Source organism: Macrotis lagotis, chromosome 7, assembly GCF_037893015.1.
Source record: "Macrotis lagotis isolate mMagLag1 chromosome 7, bilby.v1.9.chrom.fasta, whole genome shotgun sequence".
Lineage (NCBI taxonomy): Eukaryota > Metazoa > Chordata > Mammalia > Peramelemorphia > Peramelidae > Macrotis > Macrotis lagotis.
This window is the reverse complement of record NC_133664.1, coordinates 183,789,179-183,815,363: the sequence shown is the minus strand read 5'-3', so window position 1 is coordinate 183,815,363 and position 26,185 is coordinate 183,789,179. Positions and strand designations below refer to the sequence as shown.

At 35.5% G+C, this 26,185-nt stretch overlaps 1 protein-coding gene across 3 annotated transcripts in view; it reads left to right on the top strand.

Annotated features, from left to right (window-relative positions):
* Nucleotides 1-25,977, top strand: part of RBM17 (RNA binding motif protein 17) — a 42,781-nt gene extending 16,804 nt beyond the window's left edge. For 2 of the 3 annotated variants that reach the window (XM_074194188.1, XM_074194189.1), the window contains 9 exons: nucleotides 1,158-1,324; nucleotides 5,199-5,296; nucleotides 9,552-9,608; nucleotides 11,800-11,941; nucleotides 12,900-13,051; nucleotides 18,391-18,464; nucleotides 19,197-19,295; nucleotides 21,374-21,446; nucleotides 21,550-25,977. In XM_074194188.1, coding sequence (XP_074050289.1) covers nucleotides 1,158-1,324; nucleotides 5,199-5,296; nucleotides 9,552-9,608; nucleotides 11,800-11,941; nucleotides 12,900-13,051; nucleotides 18,391-18,464; nucleotides 19,197-19,295; nucleotides 21,374-21,446; nucleotides 21,550-21,653 — 966 coding nt within the window. In that variant the 3' untranslated portion in view covers nucleotides 21,654-25,977. The remainder of the gene's footprint in view (nucleotides 1-1,157; nucleotides 1,325-5,198; nucleotides 5,297-9,551; nucleotides 9,609-11,799; nucleotides 11,942-12,899; nucleotides 13,052-18,390; nucleotides 18,465-19,196; nucleotides 19,296-21,373; nucleotides 21,447-21,549) is intronic. The other variant, XM_074194190.1, reaches the window with a different exon arrangement.
* Nucleotides 25,978-26,185: the final 208 nt, after the last annotated feature.

The following is a 26,185-nucleotide window of genomic DNA, read 5'->3' as shown; positions in this document are numbered from 1 at the left end:
CCCCAATAATGATGATGATGATGATGATGATGATGATGATGATAAATGTGCTTCAGTCTATGTTCCAACACCTCCAGTTCTGTCGTGGGTGGATCACAGTCTTTATGATAAGTCCATCACAAAAGCTACTTCCATATTTTTCCACTGTTGCCATTGCTGATTGCAACTCCTTCCATTTGTACTTCCCTACTACCATATACTATATTTTTTTCTCTCCTTTCACTCTGTCCCTCTTCTTAAATTTGCTGTAAGGTAGCTGAGAGTGGTGCAGCAGACAGATTACCAGCCCTGGGTCCATTCTACTTTTAATGAAATATATTGGTAAAGAATAATTAGTAAATACCAATCGAGAATATAGGAAATATCACTATTACGGCAGATTAAAAATTTTGTGCTAGAATAAAGATAGTTTACAATAGGTTTCTAGGAATCGTGCCATGAAGTGTAGTCTCAACCTTAAAGTGTCATTATTGATTTTTTTTTTTACTATTTGTTTCCTTCTTACATAGCATTGGATGAATAAGCTTCATCTTAAATAATTGCTTGTGTCTAAAAATGTAGAAAAGAAGATACCAACTCCCACATACCAAATTTGATCATCAGACCTCAAAAATTAGAGGTTACATTGATTTTAGCAAGAATTACATTCCGTCTATGAGACTTGTAGTATTTTTAAAAATAGAATTATTTCCTTCATGTTAAATTAATTTCTACATGTTTTTATTGTAAATTTATTCATTGTATTTCCTAGGGAGTGATTTCAGTAATTTGTGAGTTAGAAGTGTAGCATTTTGGAGCTCAGGGGATTCAGTAATCATCTAGTAAAACTGTTGGTTTTTTTTAAGGGTGGTTTTTTTTTTTGGTAAAACTGTTATTTTATAAATGAGTAAATGGAAGTGACTTGTGAAGTGAAGTGAAATAATGTAATTTAGTGACAGAACCAGAATGCAATCCCAGCTTTTTGAATACAAGTTCAATTGACTTTTCATCCCATTACTCCCTCTAACAAGAAGTTTGTGAGAGATTTAAAGTTTTTCCTTTCCTTTTTCCCTTACACACACACACACACACACACAACACAACAACACATTATGGGTGGAAATAATTACATAATTTGATAATTTGATTCTGGTAACTTTGGAATTTTGACTCTTTAGGATCCTGTGCCTAGTGGATTTTCAGCAGGAGAAGTTTTGATTCCATTAGCTGATGAATATGATCCCATGTTTCCTAATGATTATGAAAAAGTAGTAAAACGCCAAAGGGAGGAACGCCAAAGACAGCGGGAGCTGGAAAGGCAAAAGGAGATTGAAGAAAGAGAAAAGTAAGAGTCTGCTTTGGATTTTTGAATAATACACAGTTCTTGTATTTTGATTGGAATATTAACATGTAGCCATGAACTTTAATATCCAAATCTATTTTCTCTTTATCACATTTTAAGACATTTATTTTCTAATCATAATTTTTTCATTGTTGTCCTAAAGTTTAGTTTAAATACTGAGGCAGACAATTAGGCATAGTTTCTTCACATACAACGTTAGTATTTTTTATTTTTTTTTTAATTTTTTAAAAATTTAAGGCAATGGGCTTTAAGTGACTTGCCCAAGGTCACACAACTAGGCAATTATTAAGTGTCTGAGACCAAATTTGAACTCAAGTTCACCTAACTCCAGGGCCAGTACTCTATCCACTGTGCCACCTGGCTGCCCCAATGTTAGTCCTTCATTTTCAAGAAGACCATGACATCAGTGAGGTAATGCCATGACAGGCATGTGAATTAGATTTGAGTGAGGGGCTTCTGTACTAAGTCACCACCTTCACTTTCTCCTCCAGAGCCATTTGGGTTTAGTGGCCAGATATGAATCAAGGCCACTGGAGGTGGCCCTGGTTGTGAAGCAGTCAGGGTTAAGTGACTTGTCCAAGATCTAAATTATCTGTAACAGATTCCAAAAGAATATCAACATATTATATAGGAAGATGATTGTTCACTAACCTATGAATCTTCATTTATCATAACCTTACATATTTGAAGCTTTTTAAAAATAACTAAGTTATGATAGTTTTAATCAGTTCTTGCCACACTTGCTATTATAACTGCTCGTGGCAAGGAACTTTAGTAGTTTGAAGAAATAGGATCTTGGGGCAGCTAGGTGGCATAGTTGGATAGAGCACCGGCCCTGGAGTCAGGAGCATACTTTAATAATAACAACCTACCTTGGACAAGTCACTTGGCCTTGCAAAAAACAAAAAAAAAGAAAATAGGATCTTGCCAGTTTTCATTTTTATTTATTTGGGTTTGTGTTTTTTTTTTGCAAGGCAAATGGGGTTAAGTGGCTTGCCCAAGGCCACACAGCTAGGTAATTATTAAGTGTCTGAGACTGGATTTGGACCCAGGTACACCTGACTCAAGGCCGGTGCTTTATCCACTACGCCACCTAGCTGCCCTTCATTTTTATTTAAAAGCTTATTCAACTGTATCCTATTATCTGTCAGGTCCTTGACCAAAGTCTATGAACCTTTATTAAAGTAATGTAGAATGACTCAAATACAAGGTGTTTTGGGACTCCCTGTATAGCAGGATGACATCTGTACAGATTATCATCAAAAATAGATATTGCTCATGTTCTTTTGGTAATAGTGGATATTTATATATTGATACTGAAGAGACTTAGAAGAGATTTCTTCAAACAGAGCAACTCTGGGGCAGCTAGGTGTTGCAATGGATAGAGCACCGGCCCTGGAGTCAGGAGTACCTGGGTTCAAATCCAACCTCATACACTTTAATAATTACCTAGCTGTGTGGCCTTGGGCAAGGTACTTAATCCTATTGCCTTGCAAAAAAATTAAAATTAAAAAAAAACAGTGCCGCTCTATCTTTTAGTTGGTTGAAAAATTATTCACTTACCATCGCAAGAGGACTGGTTGTACACTGGGCTTGTCAGTAGAAAGGCTTTGAGTGTAAGAAATAAGATAGAGAGGCGAAGTGAGGATTTTTGAGAATGAATGGTATTCCAGCTATTCCAAGGAAACATAATCAACCCATATATCCCTTTTACCCCCTTATTTTCTTTTGAGAGTCTTTTCTTTTGATCTACCTTGTTTTTTTCTTTTACTATCAACTGTTGGTCTCAGGATTTATCTCTGATCCAATGGAGAACATAAGTCAACTTCTTCTCTTTTCTTTTCTATCACAGTTGTTTTGGAATTTTTTTAGATCATTGTATAAGGGGGAGTCAGGAGGACCTTGAGCTCAAACCTGGCCTCAGGCACTTAATAATTACCTAGCTATGTGACCTTGGGCAAAACACTTAACCCCAATGCCTTGCAAAAAAAAAATTTTCCGAAGGTTTATATTTTTCTAATTGCTGTCAGCAAAATAAAAGGCATTAAAAATGCTTTCTCTTCTTTTTATCTTCTCCCTGCTTTAAATCCTTTAGAAAAAAATGCAAAAATAAGGGGGCCATCTAGGTGGTGCAGTGGATAGAGCACTGACCCTGGAGTCAGGAGGACCTGAATTCAAATCTGCTCTCATACACTTAATAATTGCCTAGCTGTGTGACTTTGAAAAAGTCACTTAACCCCATTACCTTGCAAAAAAAAAAGAAAAGAAAAATATAAAAAAAATACACATAGATGATATGTCCTTGGGTACATAAAGGATAGAATTAACTTTCATTTGCATTTCAGAGTACTGCCAGACTCTGGAAATTTCTGCACTAAGTAGAATAAGGCCTGGGTATAGGTGGGAAAGGACAAAGGGTCAGGAATTGAGCATGTTTAGGAGTACAATAGCATTGGTTTGACTAGATGGTTGAGCAGTCTTGGGACATTTTCTCCCTCTTTTTCCTGTCACAATGGTGATTAAAAGCTTTTTACATTGTCTATCTTTCATAATGTTATATATCATATATCTATTTAATACCCATCCTCCGTGGTATTAAATAGCTTCATTTGAGCCAGAAATATTTTTATTTACAACCAAGAGTTTTAATTTTATCTGCCTTTTATGAACTCAAGAATTGTACTTAAATATATTTAAATACTTTAGTATTTAAACTGAGCTTATCAGTTTGGGCATAATGCTACATTCAAAACTCATCCATGATTTGTGTCTGTTTTCTTCTATAGTTCCTCCCTAGAGATATCTTCTTTTGTGCTAGAGGTCTTCCCTTAGGTCTGTTTACATTTTAAAGGAACCTATGGTGACTCTGACCATCCATTTGTCATCCCTCACCAAACTTCTCTCTATTGCTCTTAGAATTGACCACAGCTTTAATTCTGCAGAGATTATAAAAGTAGTCGCAGATTTGCAACTCTATACTGGCACCATGAAAATGGTTGTATTAGAAAGATTTTTTTTCACTTGGAAGTTACTTGGTATCTACAAAAGAAAAGTAGTTTCTCAAATTTGTTTCCAGGTCCCTTTTTGACATATTCTCTAGTTGTAGTGCTTACTTGTGGTTCATCTTCAGTGCCTAAACTGTGTGTGTGTGTGTGTGTGTGTGTGTGTGTGTGTGTGTGTGTAGATATAGATATGCCAATTTAGTGGGATGGCCATGCAATTGCATGTCATAGCCTAAATAATATTGGAATTTTTTCATGCAAACTGAAAGAATTTAACATTAGAGATTTATGAGCTAAAGTGATTTTTTTTATTCATCATTTCACTAGTAACAAATAGTTAGTTTCTCTATTACTCTGACATATATTCATTAATCCTGGATTTAGCACTCTTGTTACTGGTGAAATTTATTTTATCTGTTCTAAGGTAGCTCACAAATTGAAAACAACAAAGCTATAGTGATCTTTTTGTTCTTGGTCAATTTGTATTCACATTACATATGCTAAATTGATGCCATTTGGATTCTGCATTGATACTGTTTTATTGTCTTTTGTATTCGTATAGTATAGCCCCTTGCTCAGATAGAAATTGTCTGAAAATAAGGGTTTGTACAACATAGCATCTAAATTACAATTCATTTTCTAACATTTTATTATCTTTTGATAGAGGATATAGATATTTGTTGGGCAAGAGCAAATTCCATAGCAACACTTCTCCAAATTTCAAAAATATGATTTTAAAGGTAATTTAGTCCATTTGAAGCATGAGTTTCTCCATGTTGTCCTCAAAAGGTACTTACAAAGCCTCTACTTGAAGACCTAATTTGTAAGGAATATTTTGTTTTCTATAATTTTAGGAGGCGTAAAGACAGGCATGAAGCTAGTGGGTTTTCAAGACGACCAGATCCAGATTCTGATGAAGATGAAGATTATGAGCGAGAAAGGAGGAAAAGAAGTAAGAAACAAGAAAATATTATATCCACCTTCCCCCCCCCACTTTAATTAGATTGACATTTTTTGTTGTTCTTTCAGATAGACTTTCTTTCACTGTGAGATGTGTGATGCCTTTTCTAAAATCCCTCTTTCTGTAAACTTTCAATTTAGCATCAACTGGCATTTATTAAGAGCTTCCCTTTGCCAGGCTCTGTGCTAAGCTGTAGAAATGCAAAGAAAAGCAAAAAATAATTCTTGTTCTCAAGGAGTGCACAGTCTAATGGGGACACAGTATTTTAAAAATTTTGTACATAAAGATGTATTTGGAATAAATTGTCACAATCAGAAAAATCAGTTAAATAAGAAATTCCTGGGCAATGGACAAACACTGAAATTAATTTTAAAAAATTAAATTCTCTATGAGAAATACCCCTGAACATTTGTTTCTGATGGGGAATATTGAGTGAAAAAGAAATAAGGAAAGAACATGTCATATTTTTTCCCTTATTTAAATTAGATTGATCATTTTGTATGTTGGAAAGGTATTCCCTAGGACATTTCCAAAATGTGTTAGAAACAGTAAAAGCATGTGTATTTTAGCATTACAAATAAATCATGCTTTAGAATGTGAAATGCAAAACTATCCTGATACTCAGAAACTTCATTAAAGGCTGATAGTTTTTCCTTTAAATACAGTGATCCTAAGTTTTATGTGTGACATATCACCAAGACCCTGAACAGGCAAACCAGTCGTTTATTTGTGACACCCATTGTCTTATGGTGAAAGCAGAAAGGCCAGAATATGCTGACATTTAACATTGACATGCGGGAGGAGAGGATATTCTGGTGCCTGATAATATAACTTTTCATTTTTAATAATTAAAATCTTTGTCAATATTGCTATTGTTGGGGGCGGCTAGGTGGCCCAGTGGACAAAGCACTGGCCCTGGAGTCAGGAGTACCTGGGTTCAAATCCGGTCTCAGACACTTAATAATTACCTAGCTGTGTGGCCTTGGGCAAGCCACTTAACCCCATTTGCCTCGCAAAAACCTAATTAAAAAAATATATTGCTATTGTTGACTTTTAAAAGTGTTTTTGCATAAGGAATTTGGAGATGGGAATAAAAAGTACGCAGATAGAAGAAACAAATTGATCCTTCTTAGAGCTTATCAGTCAGTGAGCATTAAGTGCTGACTGTGTGCCAGAAACTACTATCCAGAACAGTCTGTTTTCAGGAACTCACACTGTAATGGAAGAGATAACACGTGAAGGTGGCTATTGTTCAGACTTTTTTGCCTCTTTGTGACCCCATGGACTTGTCCATGGGATTTTCTTGGCGAAAATGCTAGCGTAGTGTGCCATTTCCTTCTCCAGTATATTTCCCATTTTTACATTAAGATGAAGAACTGAGACAAATAGAGAGTAATTTGCCCAGCATCATTTAGCTTATATGTAAGGTCAGATTTGAATTCAAGTTTTCTTGACTCCAGGCCCAGGGCATTATCCAGTTGCCAAATGTGTAACTAGGTTTAAAAAAAAGGAAACTAGATGGGAGGTAACCTTAGGGAAGACACTAACAGCTGGGGAATAGGGGACTAGGAGAAGGAACCTGAAAAGACTTTTTACAAGAGATAGCCAGAGAATCTTAAAAGGTGGAGGTAAGGAGGAAAAGCATTCCAAACATGGGAAACAGTTTTTGCTGTGGAATTGGAATGAGAGATGGAACGTCCAGGATCAGCAAGTAATCAATTGAAGTGTATCCAAGAAATGTGTGGAGAGGAGGAGAGTGTAAGAAGAGGAAAGGGAGACGGGCTCACCTAGGACTGATTTGACCTTAGAACTTTATTGAGGAGAAGCAGGACAAGGTCAGATCTTTATTTTAGGAAAATCTCTGGCAACTGAGTGGAGAGTAGATTAGAATCCAGAGACTGGAACCTGGCAGTCCAATTAGAAGAGCAGGTGTGGAGAAGGGCCTGTATATATTCGGTTGGTGGTAGAGAGAAGGGAATGTATATGTGAGAGATTGTAAAGGTAGAAATGACAAGATTTGGCATAAATTGGATATATTAAGTGAGGATGTAGAATAGGGGAGATAAGGTTATAAACCTGGGTCCAAGGAAAGATGATGAAATAGGGAAGTTCTAGAAAGAACTGGTTTTAGGGAAAAGACATTGAGCTCTCTCTGTATTTTGAATTTGAGGTGCCTATGGGATATCCAGTTTGAAAGGTTCGGTAGGCAGTTGGTGATGGAGGACTGGAGCTCAGGAGAAAGACTAGTCCTGGAGGTGTGTGTGTGTGTGTGTGTGTGTGTGTAGAAATATGGTAACTGAATCAATTAAGACCCAGATCACCAAGTAAGAAAATAGAGAGAGAAAAGAGAAGTCCCCGGACAGAGCCTTGGGGGGGCCCCTCATATTAGTGATGGTGACAGGAATGAAGAACTTTCAGGGGAGGCTAGGTGGCGCAGTGGATAGAGCACTGGCCCTGGAGTCAGGAGGACCTGAGTTCAAATCCAGGCTCAGACACTTAATAATTACCTAGCTGTGTGGCCTTGGGCAAGCCACTTAACCCCATTTGCCTTGCAAAATCCTTACAAAAAAAGAACTTTCAGCGGAGGAAGACCAAGGAGTAGATTTTTACAAAGGAGGAAAAACAGGAGAGAGGAGTATTAGGAACTTTTAGAAATGTGTATCCAGGAGAGATGATCTATAATATCAAAGGCTGCAGAGGTCCAGCCAAATGAAGATTAAGAAGAGACAGTTTGGCAATTAAGATATCATTGGTAACTTTGAAGAGGACAATTTCAGTTGAATGAAGAAAGAAGCTAGACCTGAACATATCACTTCAGTGTCACCCTATTACACCCCTGGCTAGAATAAAAATTCCTCTGCCATTTACAACCCCTCACCATTTGACTTCAGTCAGTGTCTTTCCAGACCAAGTTCACTTTACCTCTTCCTCAAGCATTGGCCTACTCCCTATCCCCCACTTGTGTGCTTTTGTACAACTGTTCCTTAAGCTAAAGTACTCCTCTGCAGTCCTAGCTTCCTCGGGGTGGTGCTCCACTGCCTCTCTTGAACATGCCTTTCCTGTTGGCTTTCTCCCATTCAGTCACAATTACTTTGTATTTACTTATCCGTTTCCTCCAGTAGACTGTTATTGCCTCAAATCGGGGACTGTGTTTGAGTGTGTCTTTGTATCTCAGCACCTTGTACATGACAGATGTTTCATTGATTGTATCTTCTAACTTATACATCGATAAAATGTGGGTGATAGTATTTTTTCCATTTTGATTACAACCATATTATATTACAAATACTAGTTTTCAGGGCTCTGACTTGTAAAAAAAATTGTTTTTAAATACTGTTTGTTCACAAACCTTTTAAAAAACTGTATTGTAGGGGCAGCTAGGTGGCGTAGTGGATAAAGCACCGGCCTTGGAGTCAGGAGTACCTGAGTTCAAATCCGTCTGAAACACTTAATAATTACCTAGCTGTGTGGCCTTGGGCAAGCCACTTAACCCTGTTTGCCTTGCAAAAACCTAAAAAAAAAACTGTATTGTGATCACTTCCTCCCATAATTCTCCCTTATACCAAAAAGTAATTAAGTAAACTAAATTAATACATTAACCAGGTCTGTATTGTGATCACTTCCTCCCATAATTCTCCCTTATACCAAAAAGTAATTAAGTAAACTAAATCAATACATTAACCAGGTCTGATGGCCTGGGCCTCCTCACCTCTCTACCAAAAATAGAGTAATGTTTGACTAAAAGGGTTCTGTTTAATTCGCTTACTGTCCATTCACAAAACTTTCCCAGATCTTCAGAATTCTTCATAATCTTCATTTTCTACAGCACCATAATACTCTGTTGATGTAACCTTTGTTCACCCATTCAATATTATGTGTCCGCTTTGCGGTTCCTTTCTACTATAAAAAGTATTGCTATAAATATTTTTGTATATATGAGACCTTTTTATCTATGATCTTTACCTAAGTAAAAGGGTATATAAAATTGACTTTCCCGGTTTAATTACAAATTGTTTTCCCTAATGGTTGGACCAGTATATACTTTTCCAGCTGATATATTAATGTGCTGGTTTTTCTCTCTTAACCCCTCCATCACTGACTCTTCCCATCCAACATTGCCAATTTTGGGGGAGGGGTCTGAGGTAAAAATCTCAAAAGTTTTAATTTTTATTTCTCTTACTAGTAATTGAAACAAGAATTTATTTTTCTCATTCCTTTAACCAGTTCAATTTATGTTAATTTGCAGGTATGGGAGGTGCTGCCATTGCACCACCAACTTCTCTCGTGGAAAAAGACAAAGAATGTATGTTGATCTATTTCTATACTTCATTTCTAAAACTGTCTTATGCTAGCTATGACTCAATGATTAAAATTCTTAGCTTAAATCAACTGGTTTTCCTGAAGCTGAGAGGGTAGTAACTGATTTGATTTCCTCTGTTCTCAATGCATTTTAACCATTAAGCCCCCCAGTGAAGATAAACAAATCAGTCTTTTTCCAGATTTTCAACTATAGGAACAGAGTCAGACTTAATCTTTTCTAATGGAAGAGATTTCATCTTTGTTTTCTTGATGCTTTTACCAGTGTAATCCCACATAATCTCCTGTGTGGTTTAAAAGTGTTCTCTGTGTTTTCCAATGTGTCAGCAAAGTTCTGAATACTGTGTTTTAGTAGGTCCATTTTATTTTGGTGATTTTATTTGAACTTATTTGGAGTTGTCATTTGCAAATTGAGGGAGTAATTGAAAAATTTTGAGTTCTGTACCTTGCCTCTTTTCTAGTGACTATTGTAAAAGATTGTAGTATAGGTCACTTTCCACTAGATGGCAGAAACTTACTTCATTTTTAATTTCCTTACTATTCAAGGAATTGCATTTGTGTATCTATTGAGCTCCACAACTAAAGATCTATATTACTTTCCACCTCTTCTATTAGTGATACTGTAATGCGCTGGAAAGAATTTAAGAGTCATCCAGGCTTATAAGTAGCCTACCAAAGAGGTGCAATTTTAATGTAATTACTTAATACCTTTGGAACAAGAGTTTCTACATATTTTCTAATGTGTTATGATCTGCTACAAAGAGTAGGTGTGTGGTCTTGAGCTTCAGATTTCATAGTCTGTGTAAATTTGTAATTTTTTGTTTGTGTATGTTAGTAATTATCTACTATCCTATAATTGTGCTCTGAGAAAATCAAATTAGATAATATGTGTAAAGGGCTTTGTAATCTTTAAAGGACTGTATATAATTTTTTATTAGGAGGAGGAAGAAAAGGTAAGTGAGTGGTAAGCATTTTTCTCCCTATTTTATTCGTTATTATTCACTTGATATAGTTGAGCAAATAAATAGCATGAACTAGTAGATTGATATAAAACTAGGACCATGGAATTTTATCCTCTTTTCTTTCCTATAGCTGTTTTCCTTAATTGTATTATAATTTAAAATTTTTACTTCATATCCAACCTGCTTAAATAGGAATCATTTTTTCCCAAAGAAACAATATGGTTAAGTTCCTAGGGTAATAAGCCTATAAGTAATGGAATGGAATGGAGTTTGAAAAATCATAAGCACAATTATTGTAAATATAAAATAAGATAGTCCCTAATTTCTTAAAGGATTAGGTTCTAAAAGGTGATTTAAATTATTTTTTTCTTTTTGGTTTGAGTTTAGAATTTATCTTAATTTTTTATTTAAGGCAATGGGGTTAATTGATGTGTCCAAGGTCACACAGCTCAGTAATTATTAAGTGTCTGAGTTCCAATTTGAACTCGTGTCTTCCTGACTCCAGGGCTATTGCTCTGTCCACTAAGCCACCTAGATGCCCCATTAGAATATATTTTCTCACTTAGATTTAGATGTTAACCAAAATGTAATTTATATTTCTTAGCCATTCCAACTTAAGCTATCACTAAATACCTTTATTCTTACTTCAGTCCTGCGAATTGGGCCTAAATCTTCCCCTGACCAATTTGACACAGTTGAGACTTTAAAAGTTAGAGTGGAGACTCCCCAGCTTCAAGCCACTGGTATAGTTCCTGTGAGATTAGAGAATTTTACAGAATTGGTTACTGCAGTTATAGCAAAGGAATGGAAAGAACAGGAGTTTTCCTGCCCATACCAGAATGCCACTTTTATGTTAGGGGTGTGTGTGTGTGTGTGTGTGTGTGTGTGTGTGTGTGTATTTTCATATATATATGTATATGGGACTACCTGAATAATATTTAAGCATCACATTCTCTTCTGCCCCTAGCAATTTTCTTTTTTTTTTTTTTGCCTCATTTTGGGTTAAAGACAAAAAGAGATACAGGTAATCCAAGGATCAGTTTGGAGTCCTTGTAACTTTTTTGTATTGTGGTATGCTCTAAGTGTTGGATATGAGACATAAGAGATTTTATTTCCTCCCAAACCCTCATTGAACTATGTGAAATAATTTTATAAAGATTTAAGCTCCTTTTTCAAAATTTTCTCTTTGAAAACTTGTTTCTTTCTATCTAATAGTACCCAGAGAGTTTCCATTTGAAGAGGATTCAAGACCTCGATCACAGTCTTCCAAAGCTGCTATTCCTCCCCCTGTATATGATGAACAAGAGAGACCACGGTCTCCAACAGGACCCAGTAATTCCTTTCTTGCTAACATGGGGTAATTATTTTACTTGAATTCATTTCTCAAAAGAAATTCTTAAAAGTTTGAACAATATTTTATAGTGGAAGATCATTGGGTTTTAAGTCTGAGAGATTGGGTTTGAATCATAACTCTGCCGTTTATTATCTGTGTGACTTTGGACAAGTCACAATCAATATTTTCTTTGGTTTATTCATCTGTCAAATGAGGTTGGAATAAAGGACTCCAGCATCCTTTATAACTCTAAATCTTTGATTTGGAATATAGGTATAAAGGCACATTTCAAATTCTTTGCCATACATGCCATTGTCTAAATATTAGCATATTCCTCTGTGTATAGATAAGTCATTTTTGTTCTACATTGTCTTAAAGGATCAACTCCTTGATAAATTTGGAGTACATTCCAACGGTGTGTCGTCATCTTGTCTTAAAAGTTGTGCATTCAAGTTGTTTTTATAATTTTCATGTTCAGCTTCATATTTATCATAAATAGCATGCTGGGTAATTCTTAATTTTTTGAAAATAATTTGTAAATAGACTCCATATTTGAGTCATTTGCCTAGAATATTCAGGATTCTAAATATATCGAGACAGTTTTTTTCCTTGTTTCATTGGCCAAGTCGATCTTCTCTGTAATTTGGGACTTCTTTGTTTAAGTATGTAAAATTTACTAGATTGTAACTTTTCATAGCACTTTTAATCCTAATATTCTTTAACTCCTGAAATATTCATTATATGCCTATTATCTATTAATTTGATCCAAACCTTTCTAGCTTGTACTATTATCTAGTATTATATTTCAGTTTATTGTTATCACCTGAATTCCAAGTTAACTCTTTCTACTTCTGTGTTATTATATTACCTAAAATTGATTTTTGGGACCTGTCAAAACTTCCACAATCCTTTGAGTGTCAGTTTGATTTTTAAGGACAAGAAAACTGATTGACCTTATACTTTTTATTGTTCTTCTCACTAGTGGTACTGTAGCTCATAAAATCATGCAGAAGTACGGCTTCCGAGAAGGCCAAGGCCTTGGAAAACATGAGCAAGGACTGAGCACAGCATTGTCGGTTGAAAAGACAAGTAAGCGAGGTGGCAAGATCATTGTTGGTGATGCTACAGAGAAAGGTATGCCTTACCCAACAAAAGACAGTATGGTTGTACATAATAAGAACAAGAAAAGATATAGTCTTTCACTCAATTTGAAGTTTTTCTAGAAGAGTATGTTCCTTCATATTACCTTTTCCCCCAAAACTACAAATTTTTTTAGATGGCTCTTCAAATAATCAATAAACATTTATTTAGCATCTTCTGTGTGCCAGGCTAAGGTCTGGGGATATAAGAAGAAAAAAAAGATAGTCCCTCTCCACAGGGTGCTTACAGTATAAGGGGAGAGACAATACACATACAATTATAAGTAAAGCAAACTTTATACAAGATACATGGGAAATAACAGAAGACACTGGAATTAAGATTTAGGAAGGTCTTCAGTGAGGAAAAAAGGGTCTTTAGTTGGGGCTTAAGGAAAACAGGGAGCTTAGTAGGTAGAGCTGAGGAGAAAGAAATATTCTGGACATGAGAGACAACCAGACTCTTCTCTTTAATTTTTGGAATAGGGCTAGAGATTGTAAACTCTTAAAGAAAAATGAGGAGATGGGAGGGGGGGATCCTTTTTTCTTAAGTTTAAAAATATCAGAAAAGATGAGGCGCCAATTTCTTTCAAAGAAAGAATCTTGATGTGAAATTGAAACAATCATAATAATCTTTTATTTAGATTTTGTAACATTAATATTAGTGATACTTGTATGTATTAATTCAATTATATAATTCAGATATATCCTGAGTTCTCTTGATTGTATCTTGATTGTTTTCTTAATCACTTTTCCTCTCCTTTGTACCTATTTAATTCCTTCAGCTAAATTTTGCTTTCATTTCTGAGACCTAAATACTTAATTGTAATCTGACATTAATTTATAATTTTTTCATTTGTCAGAACTATTCTTCTTTAGGAGTGAATTAAAATGGACAAAAACCTCAAGGGCAGCATTTTATGAATTTATTTAAGCTCCACAATTTTACTCCAGTGTATTGGTGTGTTGTGGAGGTGACTTTCTTGAAGACCCTCCTAACATTTAAGCTATGTAAAAATTCAGTCATGCTAAAAGGGCCAACTGGGTCTGTGATACAACTTAGCTAGATATAGAAATGCTCCTTAGAGAGAAACTGGTCACCAGGTGATGAATCCTTTGGTTGTGGCAAGTTAATGAAAAAAATTTAAAATGTCCCTTGCATTCCCCCTTCTGATTTCACAGTGATAAGAAAGTAAAGCATAAAGTATCACTAAGTTAATAGACTACCCACAAATTTTAATATAATTAAGCCATTGATTTCCTTCTTTCAGCCATTTCTTTTAAGTAAGTTGATGGCAACAATTTGATAGACTTACCTGAAGAATTAAATTATATTGATTTTCTTATGATGGGTAAAACCAAAAGACAGTTGAAATGTAATGGAAAGTGACTCCATTTTTTTCTTGGAGATGCAAATGAGAATTTTGAGCAGCAGCGGGAGAAAGGGGCCAACTGGGACAGTGAACTATATATAGTCATTTTGTTTTGCTTTTTGTTTTTTTGTGTCACGAAGGAGATTTCAGTTTGGGAGTTTAAGGGAGTCTGAGAAGTGACTGATATAAAGACAAAAGGATAAAACTTTAAATTATAATAATATTTACGGAGTGTTTATTATATGCCAACCACTTTGCTAAATGCTTTTCAGATAAATATTATCTAATTTGATCCTAGCAACAACATTGGGAAATAGATGTTGTTATTATACCCATTATATAGTTGAAGAATCTGAGTCAGGCAGAGTTTGAGTGACTTGGCCAGGATGAAACATCTGAAGCTATATACTCTAGTCTTCCTGATTTCAAGACCAATCACTGCACCACCTAGCTGGTCTCTTCTTGTATCCAGAGGCAGCTGGGAACACCTTCCTAACACCTAAACAAAGAAATCAGCATGAATATAATTTCATCTTGTGTACTAACATCTCTTGTGGAAAATGAAAAGATAGCAAAATTATACAAAGAATTTAACAAACTTCTCCAAGCTTAGTTAACATATAGCTTTTAATCTTGATGACTTCAGTGCAATTGTGAATACAGGTTGGATGGTGAAAAGTTTTAGAAAATATACCTTAGCTATTAAACACCAAAAAAGTTAAAGGATTAACTCAATAATCTTGTCCCTTTGTGTAATCAGCATACGGTTCTTTAAGAAGAATTGAAAGGCACTGGACATAAGGAACATTTTCTCTTTTTTAAAAACAATGAAATTGACTGTGTCTTGACAGATGTAAAACAATTGATTGTTGATGTGGGGAACTGAAGAAGAATAAGTTCTCTGTATTTAAATCATTAACTAGTTAAGGCAAAGGAAAGAATCTTTATCATATCCGAAGATGGAGTTAAAATACAGTGAAGCCAGCCATTGGTACCTAAAAATGAGACACTGAAAAAAGCTGAAGATGTTGAATTTATCATTTCCTACAAATGTTAGTCACCAAAAAGAGGACACTTGAAGAAGCTGCAACCATATTAGACTGAAAAAACTTTATCTGTAATAACAACAGCTACTTGAACAGTAACATTTATTTAATGTTTTGTATCATTTGAGCCAATAGCCCTTATAGGGTAGATGCTCTTATTTTCCTCATTATACAAGTGAGGAAACTGGGTCTTAAAGAGGGTAAGTGACTTATCAAACGACAGTAAATATCTGAAGAAGTATTTGAAATCAGGTCTGTTCACTATTCCAAGCTGCCTCTGTCTTTGCCAAATGAAGAGATGGGATATCCAAGTACAGCACATACTTAAAATATTAACTCACTTGTAAAACACTCCAGAGAAAGATGGCAGAAGATTAATAAGAAAAATAAGAAAAACAAAAGTTTACCTTGGTATGATGCTTAGCTCACATGAGCGAGCATTCATAGATAAAACTAGAATGGCAACAAATAGGCAAAAAAATAGAACAAAATAATTTATATTTCTATACCAGTCTGTTTTCTTTTATCACATTTGAATATGACACTAAAAGTCCCCAAAAGAGATATTAGAAAAAGTCAAAAGGTTCTTAAAATGAAATTTAATCCTGCAAATTCTCACTTAATAATAATCTCCTATAGTTCTTTTACCTTAACCCTCTTAAGTCTTTTCTTCTACCTCACCACAAACTTTACTCACTGAATCACTTCCTGATTCACTAGCCCACTGCCTCTGTCCTGGACTTCCTTTCCTTCTTCAAAATCTTGACTTTGGAGATAACTAATTGAACTTTGCATTCTTTGTCCCCTATCTTTTAAAAGTCTCTTTTTTTTTTTTGTTTTTGCAAGGCAATAGGGTTAAGTGGCTTGCCCAAGGCCACACAGCTAGGTAATTATTAAGTGTCTGAGGTCAGATTTGAACTCAGGTACTCCTGACTCCAGGGCTGTTGTTCTATCCACTGCACCACCTAGCTGCCCCCAGTCTTTTGGGGTTTTTTGGGGTTTTTTGTCATAATATTGTTACTTATATTTTTTCAACTCCCAATATGAATTATCACATCATTTAGCCTATTGATCCAACTACAAACTTAGTTTACACAATTTCAACTTACCTTTCATTTCACTGTCTTATAGCAATATTTTTAGTCCCTGTCCAATTCTTATTACACTCCCCATAATAATGTACTTTCTCCTCCCCAATTCTACATTGCACATCATTTCAGCATTATCCTCCATCCTTTCTTCATTATCGACTTAGAGAAAGAAGTATCCTTTCTTTCCAGGATCACCCTTGAGAGGCAGAGTATTGTAATGGAGAGGATAATGGACTCAAGTCAAGAAGTCCTGGGTTCATATCCAACCTTAACCACTTATTAGTTTGGACCCTTTGCAAATCATTTAACATCTATGTACCTGTTTCCTCATCTGCAGAATAAAGAGGTTAGATTCAATGGCATTCTTCTCTCTAAATATCTGATCCTTTGTTTGCATCCTTAATCTTATATCCCCAGGCTCTAAGATAGCTTTCCCTTTTAATCATCTTTTCCAATCTCTTCTTATTTATTGGTGCTTTACTTATTGCCTACAAACATGGCCAAAGAAAATATCCTCATTGTGTTCTGAGAACAACACTGTAGTGCAGTGGATAGAAATCTGGCCCTGGAGTCTGGTGGACAGGAGTTCGTATTCAGCCTCAAGACACTTGACACTAGCTATGTGACCTTGGGCAAGACTTAACCCTGATTGCTTCACATCCAGAGCTATCTTTAGTTGTCCTGATCCATATCTGGTCACTGGACCCAGATGGCTCTGGAGGAGAAAATGAGACTGGTAACTTAGCACAACATCTCCTCACACAAATCTAATTCATGTGCTTATCATGGTATCACCTCCTTGATGTCATAGTCTTCTTCAAGAGTGGAAGACAAACATCATCCTCATCACCTCCATCTTTGAAAACCTTCACTTGAACCTAGTATTTCCTCAAGTTAACTATATATCCATCTTCCTTTTCATACGCAAACTCCTAGAAAAAGTTGTCTACACTCATTGCTTCCATTTGCTCACTTTTTAAGAGCTTTTCAGCTCTTTGTATTCTAGAGGCAGTGTTATGACTGGAAATCACTATAGAGTAGTTAGTTATAGAGTAGATGGGATAGTTAACCTGGAGAGGACAAGTTTTAGGGACATGATTATCTTTAGATAATTAAAACTTCCTAGCAGGCTGTTCACAAATGGGAAATGATTACTCTTGGAATTGTTTTCTGTTAGTAGAAATGACAAGGCAGAGGCCTGGTAATTATTTATTTTATTATTTTTGATGGGACTCAGGAATGGGAAAGAGTTAGACTTGATAGCCTTTGAGTTCCATTCCAACTCCACACCTGGGATAGTTTTCTAAAAGTATCATGAGGCTAGTGTTAGCCAATTTTTTCTGTACTTCACAACCCTCCCTTTCCTTAGGCTGTACTACCAGTTAAGTAATTGGAATCTGCATTCAGTTATTAACTATTACTGATATGGAACTGACTATTACTGATATGGAACAAGTGGCTGCTTGTCAAGCTTGCAGCATTGTGTATTAGCCAAGTTAGAATTCTGCACTAAATTAAGTTGTGAACATTGTCCTAAACCATTTGCTCTGCTTTAGGAAGTGAAATAATAACTTGTCAGATAGCAACTAAAAACCTCTTTGAAAAACCATTTTGAAAATCATTGTGATAAGTATTCCCTAAAACAAAACTGGTTACCTTTTTACGAGTGGGTGTTCTTTTCTTTTGGGTGAATGCTTGCTGAAGTTCTTGAGATGATATTGAGAGAATCAGAATGCTCATTGTTGGGTTGCATTGTTTCATTATGGCATGAGTTCACCTAGCTTTTTACTGTGATGACATACATATTGGTTTTTTCTGTTCCTGCAGATGCATCCAAGAAATCAGATTCAAATCCATTAACCGAGATCCTTAAGTGTCCTACAAAAGTGGTTCTACTAAGGGTAAGTAGAAAAAAGTCTTTTTATTGTGTCAGTGACTATCAAAAGACAGTCATGGGGCAGCCAGGTGGCTCAGTGGATACAGCACCGGCCCTGGAGTCAGGAGGGCCTGATTTCAAATTCAGTCTCAGACACTTAATATACACACCTAGCTGTGTGACCTTGGATAAGTCATTTAACCCCACTGCCTTGTAAAAACCTAAAAAAAAGAATCAGTCATAGTTGACATTTGAGGAGAACTCAAAAACTGACTAATAATAAGAAAATTCAAGTCTTAGAAGTTGGTTATTGCAGGATATTGTAAAGGACATTTTCCTTGACTCAAATTGTTAAAAATCAAAATGTGATATTAGAGTTATTTGCATTGAAGTTTTTATTTCTTTGCAATTCAGAGGGTAGAAATTACTCTTAAGATTGCTATGATATTTTGAAGTACAGTGGTTTCTCAGAACAGGGGAAAATAATATTTTTGAAATTTCTTTGTTCTGCACTTAATTGTAGAACCTGAATAGAATCTTAATCTGATACCCAGGGCTTTCTTTAATATAAATGCCTGTAATTTTGACAGCTGCTTGTTATTAAGTGTTAGCTTTGGGATGTTTCAGGGATGAAAATCTTCACTATATCAATATTGAAGTAAGAAATTTTGTCATGAAACGTTTAAGTTTTGCTCTTTGAAAACCTATAATCATCCAGTTTCACATGGTCATTGAATTTCTTTTCCTTGATTTTCAGAACATGGTAGGTGCTGGAGAAGTAGATGAAGATTTAGAAGGCGAAACCAAGGAAGAATGTGAAAAATATGGAAAAGTTGGAAAATGTGTAATTTTTGAAGTAATGACCTTTCTTTTTTTATCCTCCTAAGAACATTTATGCACTTATGATGAAAAATGTTTGGAAAGAAAATCTTTTAAGCCAGAGTTAAATATCTTTTCCCTCTACATTACAGTTTTTGTGACTATTTATGCCGATCTTTTTGCCAAAACAGCTTCAACAAATTGTTCCCTGCTATAGGTGGAGTACTGAAACTGCTCCCCAATTACAAGAGTGTTTCTTATATGTTGCCCACAGTTCTCTTTCCTATAATATAAAAGTTTCAGTGTGAAGATAATATTGATTCCCTTTACTGATGCAGATTCCAACCTTTTCACAATCCAGTGAATATTATTCATGAGTTGCTTTGGCCAAAAAAATTCTCCCTTTTGATGATCAGCCTTGTCCTAGAAAAACAAGAACCACAAAAATATAACCTATCAACAGATGTGCAGACAGTTCCCTCCTTGCTTTGGTACTTTGACTGCTGCTTGCCATTTATTATACATCTATTAACTGCTTGTGTGTTACATACTGTTCAAGGGGAAGATGTTAAAGAAGGGTTAGGAATAGGCAAAGATGAGGAAGGGAGGTTATGCCAGGTATACAGAGAAGAACTTGCTGCCTCTTTGTAGGCAGAGAGTTTGGCTCAAGGTCATTGAAGGTATTAATAACAGAGAAGCCTGAAAAAGTAACCTAATTTTGGGGGGCTAAAGGCCTGCACTTTAAACTTTATGCTTTAGGAAACCAAAAGTTTTTGAACAGAGGAACAACATACCAACATTACTGACTCATTGATTTAGAATCATTCCTTTTACAGTTGAGGAAACTAAGGCCCAGGAATGCCAAGGATCACTTAGAATTATACAAGTAGTGTCAGAGGCAAGATTTAAGACTAGATCCTCTGACTCCACATCCAAGAGATTATTTTGACAATTTGTTATCCCCCAAGTTAGTGGTCATACCGTTATTGCCAAATGTTATGGTTTTTCCTCATTTCTCATTTTTCTTGACCTCGTTACAGTATTTGTTACTATTGACTAACCTCTCCTGGATAGCCTTTCTAGGTTATCCTGATATAATCTCTTGGTTCTATTACCTATTTTTCTTTGCTGCCTCATTGTCTGTATTGTGACTCCTAACTGTGGGTATGCCCCAGGTTTTACTCATGGGTCATTTCTTTACTTTCAGTGACTTTATCAACAACCATGGATTTAATTTCTTCTATGGGGGGATCCCCAGGAGTGGGTCTGTCTGTCTGCAGTTCCAGGGTCTCTTGAGTTTTAGGGCCACATCATTAGCTGCCTGATGTTTCACAGACATCTCAAATTCAACATGTCCATAACAAAACTTAATAGCTGTCTCTAAAAACTCTTTTTTCTTTTAAATTTTTCTTTCTTTGAGGGGTACTATCATCCCACATTTTCAGTTTTGGTTTTATCTTCAATTTCTCTCTCTTGCTTTTCCCACATATTGCTGAATTGCCAAAGTAAGCAACTTAGTTGGATATCTTGTCTTGATAGTGTTGAAGATTATGTACAGTACCCCAAGACAAGCTCAGAACATAATAGAGTATTGGTCTTTAGAGTCAGAAGATGAATTTGAATTTTTGTTCTTCTATATATTCTATGATTGGGCAAGTCATGTAACTTCTCTGAGCCTTAATGTCTTCATTTGTAAAACTGAGATATCATCGGTATACTACCTATCTTACAAGGCAATTGTAAGCAAAATGTCTTGGAAGATATTAGCACCTTCCTCCCAGGATTGTTGTGAGGATAAAACGAAATGATATTTGTAAAGTGCTTTGCAAATAATAAAGTGAGGGGCAGCCAGGTGGCACAGCAGATAGAGCACCAGCCCTGGAGTCAGGAGTACCTGAGTTCAAATCCGGCCTCAGACAGTTCATAATTACCTAGCTATGTGGTGTCTTGGGCAAGCCACTTAACCCCACTGCCTTGCAAAAAAAAACAAGCAAGCAAATTATAAAGTGTTAGATCAATGCTAACTATTGTTAAACCATGAAGTTTACTATATGTAGGCCACTCTTAGTATAGGAACTTATAACCTTTATTAATATGATTTGATTTCTGTTCCAGATTCCTGGTGCTCCTGATGATGAAGCTGTACGAATATTTTTAGAGTTTGAAAGAGTTGAATCAGCAATTAAAGGTAAATTAAATTATACAACTAAATATGCTTTATATTGGAGAGTGTTTTAAAAGTAATTTATTTTCATCTTTGCATTTAATCACTTTTTCTGTTTGCATTCTAGCTGTTGTTGATCTGAATGGGAGGTATTTTGGTGGACGGGTAGTGAAAGCTTGTTTCTACAACTTGGATAAATTCAGAGTCTTGGATCTGGCAGAGCAAGTCTGATTTTAAGAACTCAAAGCACAAATCACCTCTGGCAATCCTTAGTAAGCCTTTAGGCTGAAAGCAAAAAGGAAAGAAGGCAAGCCTGCTTGACCAGTGGGTACTGAGACTTTTGGGAAGGACTCCTAAAATTCATGTTGACTGACCCTTTTTTTATTTTGTGTTTTTTTTATATAGTATAAAATCCTTTAAAAAAAAAAAGCTTTATGCCTCTCTGATTGTTTCTTTGTTTTTCACTATACCATAGTTCGTTTACATTTATTGATGATTCTTGAATGCATCAATGATGTGGAATTTCATGAATTCTGGAAAGTCTTGAAGATATCAAGGGGGGGGAGGCAATTATAAGATGTGATCCTTCACTTTCTTAGTAATGTGTTGGCTATTTTTTTTAAAATAGCTACATAAACCCCACAGTAATCATCTTGGCAGTCTCTACCAGTGGTGAATGTCTGCTTTTTTTTTTTTTTTTTGAACCAGTAAGGTCTTTTCTGTTAATTGTTGGAAAACCTTTACATTTAGAAGTAAAAGTGGAATATCATGATTATGAGAATGAGTTTGAAATGAATTATCTCTCTTCAAGCCAAGACAAATGAGACTTGGAAAAGGTTTGGATTGAGTGTTGGTACAGGAATCGGTAGACCTAGTCTCTTCCCCTCTAAGATCTAAGTACATTTCTGTTCAGGTAGAGAAATACAAGTTAGAACAAACCCTATACCCCTGCTGACCAAATTTTGTTCAAGAATGCTATGTGGCTAGGTGGCGCAGTAGATAAAGCACCGGCCCTGGAGTCAGGAGTACCTGAGTTCAAATCCGGTCTCAGACACATAATAATTACCTAGCTGTATGGCCTTGGGCAAGCCACTTAACCCTGTTTGCCTTGCAAAAACCTAAAAAAAAAAAAAAAAAGAAGAAGAAGAAGAATGCTATGTCTTGGTTTTGCTATTATATAAGTAATAGCCTTACTTTAAGACAGAATTCATCCACTTCAGCCCAAGACTGATCAATATTAATGATTCCACTAGCTTGATGGAAGTATTGCATTATTTGAATGTAATAGATGTGACTTATAAAAGTTAATAGGGCCAGAAAAAAGTGAACTGGTAAAATGGTCAGTGCTATAAGTTTGACTGTCAGTTGGGAGTGTATCCAGTACATAACTTGGTGCCTATGTTCTGTCCTCTTGTTTGCCAGAATGTTAAGTTGCAAACTATTCTTTCCTCAGAAGTGGCAGCAGTGGGACAGGTACCTATGTTTTATTTTTTAAGTTGTTCAATGTGAAAGTATATTATGATCCTTGGGGGAAGGGCAGGGCAGGAATCCCAATATTTAATCTCATGATTAATGCCCTAGACCTGATTTGGAGGTTTGAGAACTATTTTTTGCCTTTAAAAAATTTTCCAAATGTTTTTAGTTCATATAAATAAAACAGTAACATTTCAGTTTTTGTGGTGGTGATTATTTCATTAAGTTTTTGTATGTTGAGAAAACGTTTATGAGGATAGGCAGTGCTCTGTGAAATACTTTGGAGTTAAAGACTTTTTGATCCATGGCACAATGGAATGCTATCTTGTAGATTGGCCTCTCTGTATTAGGATTTTTTTTTTTGAATTTTGAGATAAGGCCTGAATTTAAAAATTTTAAATTCTGTGAAACAAGCCATTATATTTTAATAACAATGATTAGCACTGCAAACTATCTGTATTTTTATTCATATATTTTATAAGAAATTTGCCATTCATTTTGCGTTTTAGTGATTTCATTGAATTGCCCATGGTGAGAGTACCAAGCAAAAAAGATGAGTAGCTTATCTTACCATAATGCATACCATTTATTTTTCCAATACCATAATGAATCCAGCATACTTCTGGGTACTTTTCTAAACTGCGTCTTTTTAGGAAATTCAAAATAATTTTTAGTATTGACTTGCAGTAAATATAAACAGGAATGACTCAGAAAAATGTTTTAAAAAATATGGTATATTCTAGAGTCCTTGGATATATAAACAGCATAGCATTTATCCATGAGATTCTTCCCCATTAGTGAGAAAAACAAAGAGGAATGTGTCTTACTTGACTAAAGATTAATTGTAGCTGACTCTTTTTTTCATTTGTGTGTTTTTTACAAATGTGAAAAATCTGTGATTTCATCAGTTTAAAGCATTGACTTAGATAAGTGCAGAGGAATCTTGGGCATTGAGAGCTTAAACGATTTGCCCAGGGTCATACAACTAGTTAAGTATTAGAGGAAGGCCTGTCAAATTTTTAAAGAGTAGTTTTTCTTCCATATTATCTTTCAGCTTTAACTTCATGTGAATGGAGGAGAGTTGTGAGGTGTTTGAAATTGTACTGGTGTTTAAATCAGGAAACCTGGATCCAGTTCCAGCAAACTAAACTGAAGAGCAATAAGCATGTAGTTAGAAGAAACCACATTTAATAAAGGTTTATCTCCACCACTAACTTACTACTTGACTGAACAAGTCAATTGATCTAGGCTCTAGTTTGCTTATTTGTGAAATTGATTCCTGTCATTTGAAATGAAGGATTCTGCAGGCTTAAAAATCTTCCGTTCTCTTATTCTGTGAAGGTAGTTGTTGAATAGCATGTAGTCAGCTCAGTTTCAATTTTAACATAGTATGTAAATTCCTTAAGAAAGGATTCTCTTGGGGTGGCTAGGTGGCACGGTGGATAGAGCACCAGCCTTGGAGTCAGGAGTATCTGAGTTCAAATCCGGCCTCAGACACTTAATAATTACCTAGCTGTGTGGCCTTGGGCGAGCCACTTAACCCCCAAAACTTTAAAAACATAAAAGGATTCTCTTTATGATTCATCATTCTGGTGAATTATCATTCCCTTTAAATTTAAAAGATCAGTTAATGCTTTTTAGTTCTAATTTTTTCTCCAAAACTTCACTTAAGTTGGTAATCCAGTTCTTTTTCTTTTATTTGTTAGCCATCTTCCACTTTGTTTCAAACAATATGAAAATATTTGCTGTTAAAATTCTATTCTATTATCCTTATCTCTTACAAACATCATATACCTGCTGAAGCATCCAAGGAGATTTTGGTTCCTTTGAGAGATGGCAGTGTGATATAATAGAAAGAGCATTGAATTTGAAATCAAGAGGACCTGGGTTCTGGCTTGATCATTTACTAGCTCTTTGACTTTGAGCTAAATCTCTCTAAAGAGAAATTTCCCTAACTGTGAGCTAGGGATGATACTTGCATTACCTTGGACAGATTATGAATAAACTGCATTTTAGTTTTCATTATTTCTCTCCCCACTTTTGCCTGAATATTTAGTCTGTCCTCATCTTTTTTTTTTTAGACCACAGTATAAAGCAAGAAAATAATACCTCAGTTTGCACTAATTGCACAATTGCACTAATAATCAGTTCTCTCTCTGGAGGTGGATAGTATTTTTTTTTATCAGGAGGCCTTTGGAATTGTTTTGGATCATGATATTGATCAAAGTAGCCAAGTCTTTCAAAGTTGCTTTATCATTACAACATTATTTCACACAATGATCTCCCAATTCCTCTTTGTCTTGCATCATAGGTCTTCCAAGTTTTTCTGGGGAGCCCCCAATTATTTATGGCACAATAGTACTCTATAATAACAATCTTAAATTACAACTTGATTAGCCAGTTGAGTAACCCTTGAATTTCCAATTCTTTGTCACTACAGAAATAACTGCTATAACTGTTTTTGTGCATTTGGGTCCTCTTCCATTTTCTTTTATCTTTTTGGAATACCAAATTTAAAGGTATTATTAGAGCATGGGGTATATACACAGATATATAATTCTTTGGTTATAGCTTCAAATTGTTCTCCAGAATGGTTGGATCAGTTAACTGCTTCACCAATAGTTCATTAATGTACCTATTTTCCTTCATCTTATTTCCCATTTCTGAAAGATATGAGGTAATACCCCAGGGTTGTTTTAATTTTCCTTTCTCTAATCATAGTGATTTAGAACATTTTTCTCAAATGATTATAGTTCACTTTGATTTCTTCTGAAAACTACTCTGTTCATTATTGCTTGACTAGTTGCCAATTGGGGAATAACTCTTAGTGGGGGGGGGTTGTTTTGTTTCTTTGTTTTTTAGTTTTTCAAGGCAGTGGGGTTAAGGTCACACAGTTAGGTAATTATTAAATGTCTGAGGGTGGATTTGAACTCAGGTCCTCCTGACTCCAGGGCTGGTGCTCTATCCACTGCACCACCTAGCTGCCCCTATTTTTGTAAATCTGTTCCAGTTCTCTCTGTTTTTGAGAAATTAAGTCTTTAACAGAGAAACTTGACCTGACATTTCATTGTCTTTCTATATTTTATTCTTTTTTTTTTTTTTTTTTTTTTTTTTTTTTTTTTTTTTTTAGGTTTTTGCAAGGCAAACAGGGTTAAGTGGCTTGCCCAAGGCCACACAGCTAGGTAATTATTAAGTGTCTGAGACCGGATTTGAACTCAGGTACTCCTGACTCCAGGGCCAGTGCTCTATCCACTGCGCCACCTAGCAGCCCTATCTTTTTATACTTTCTA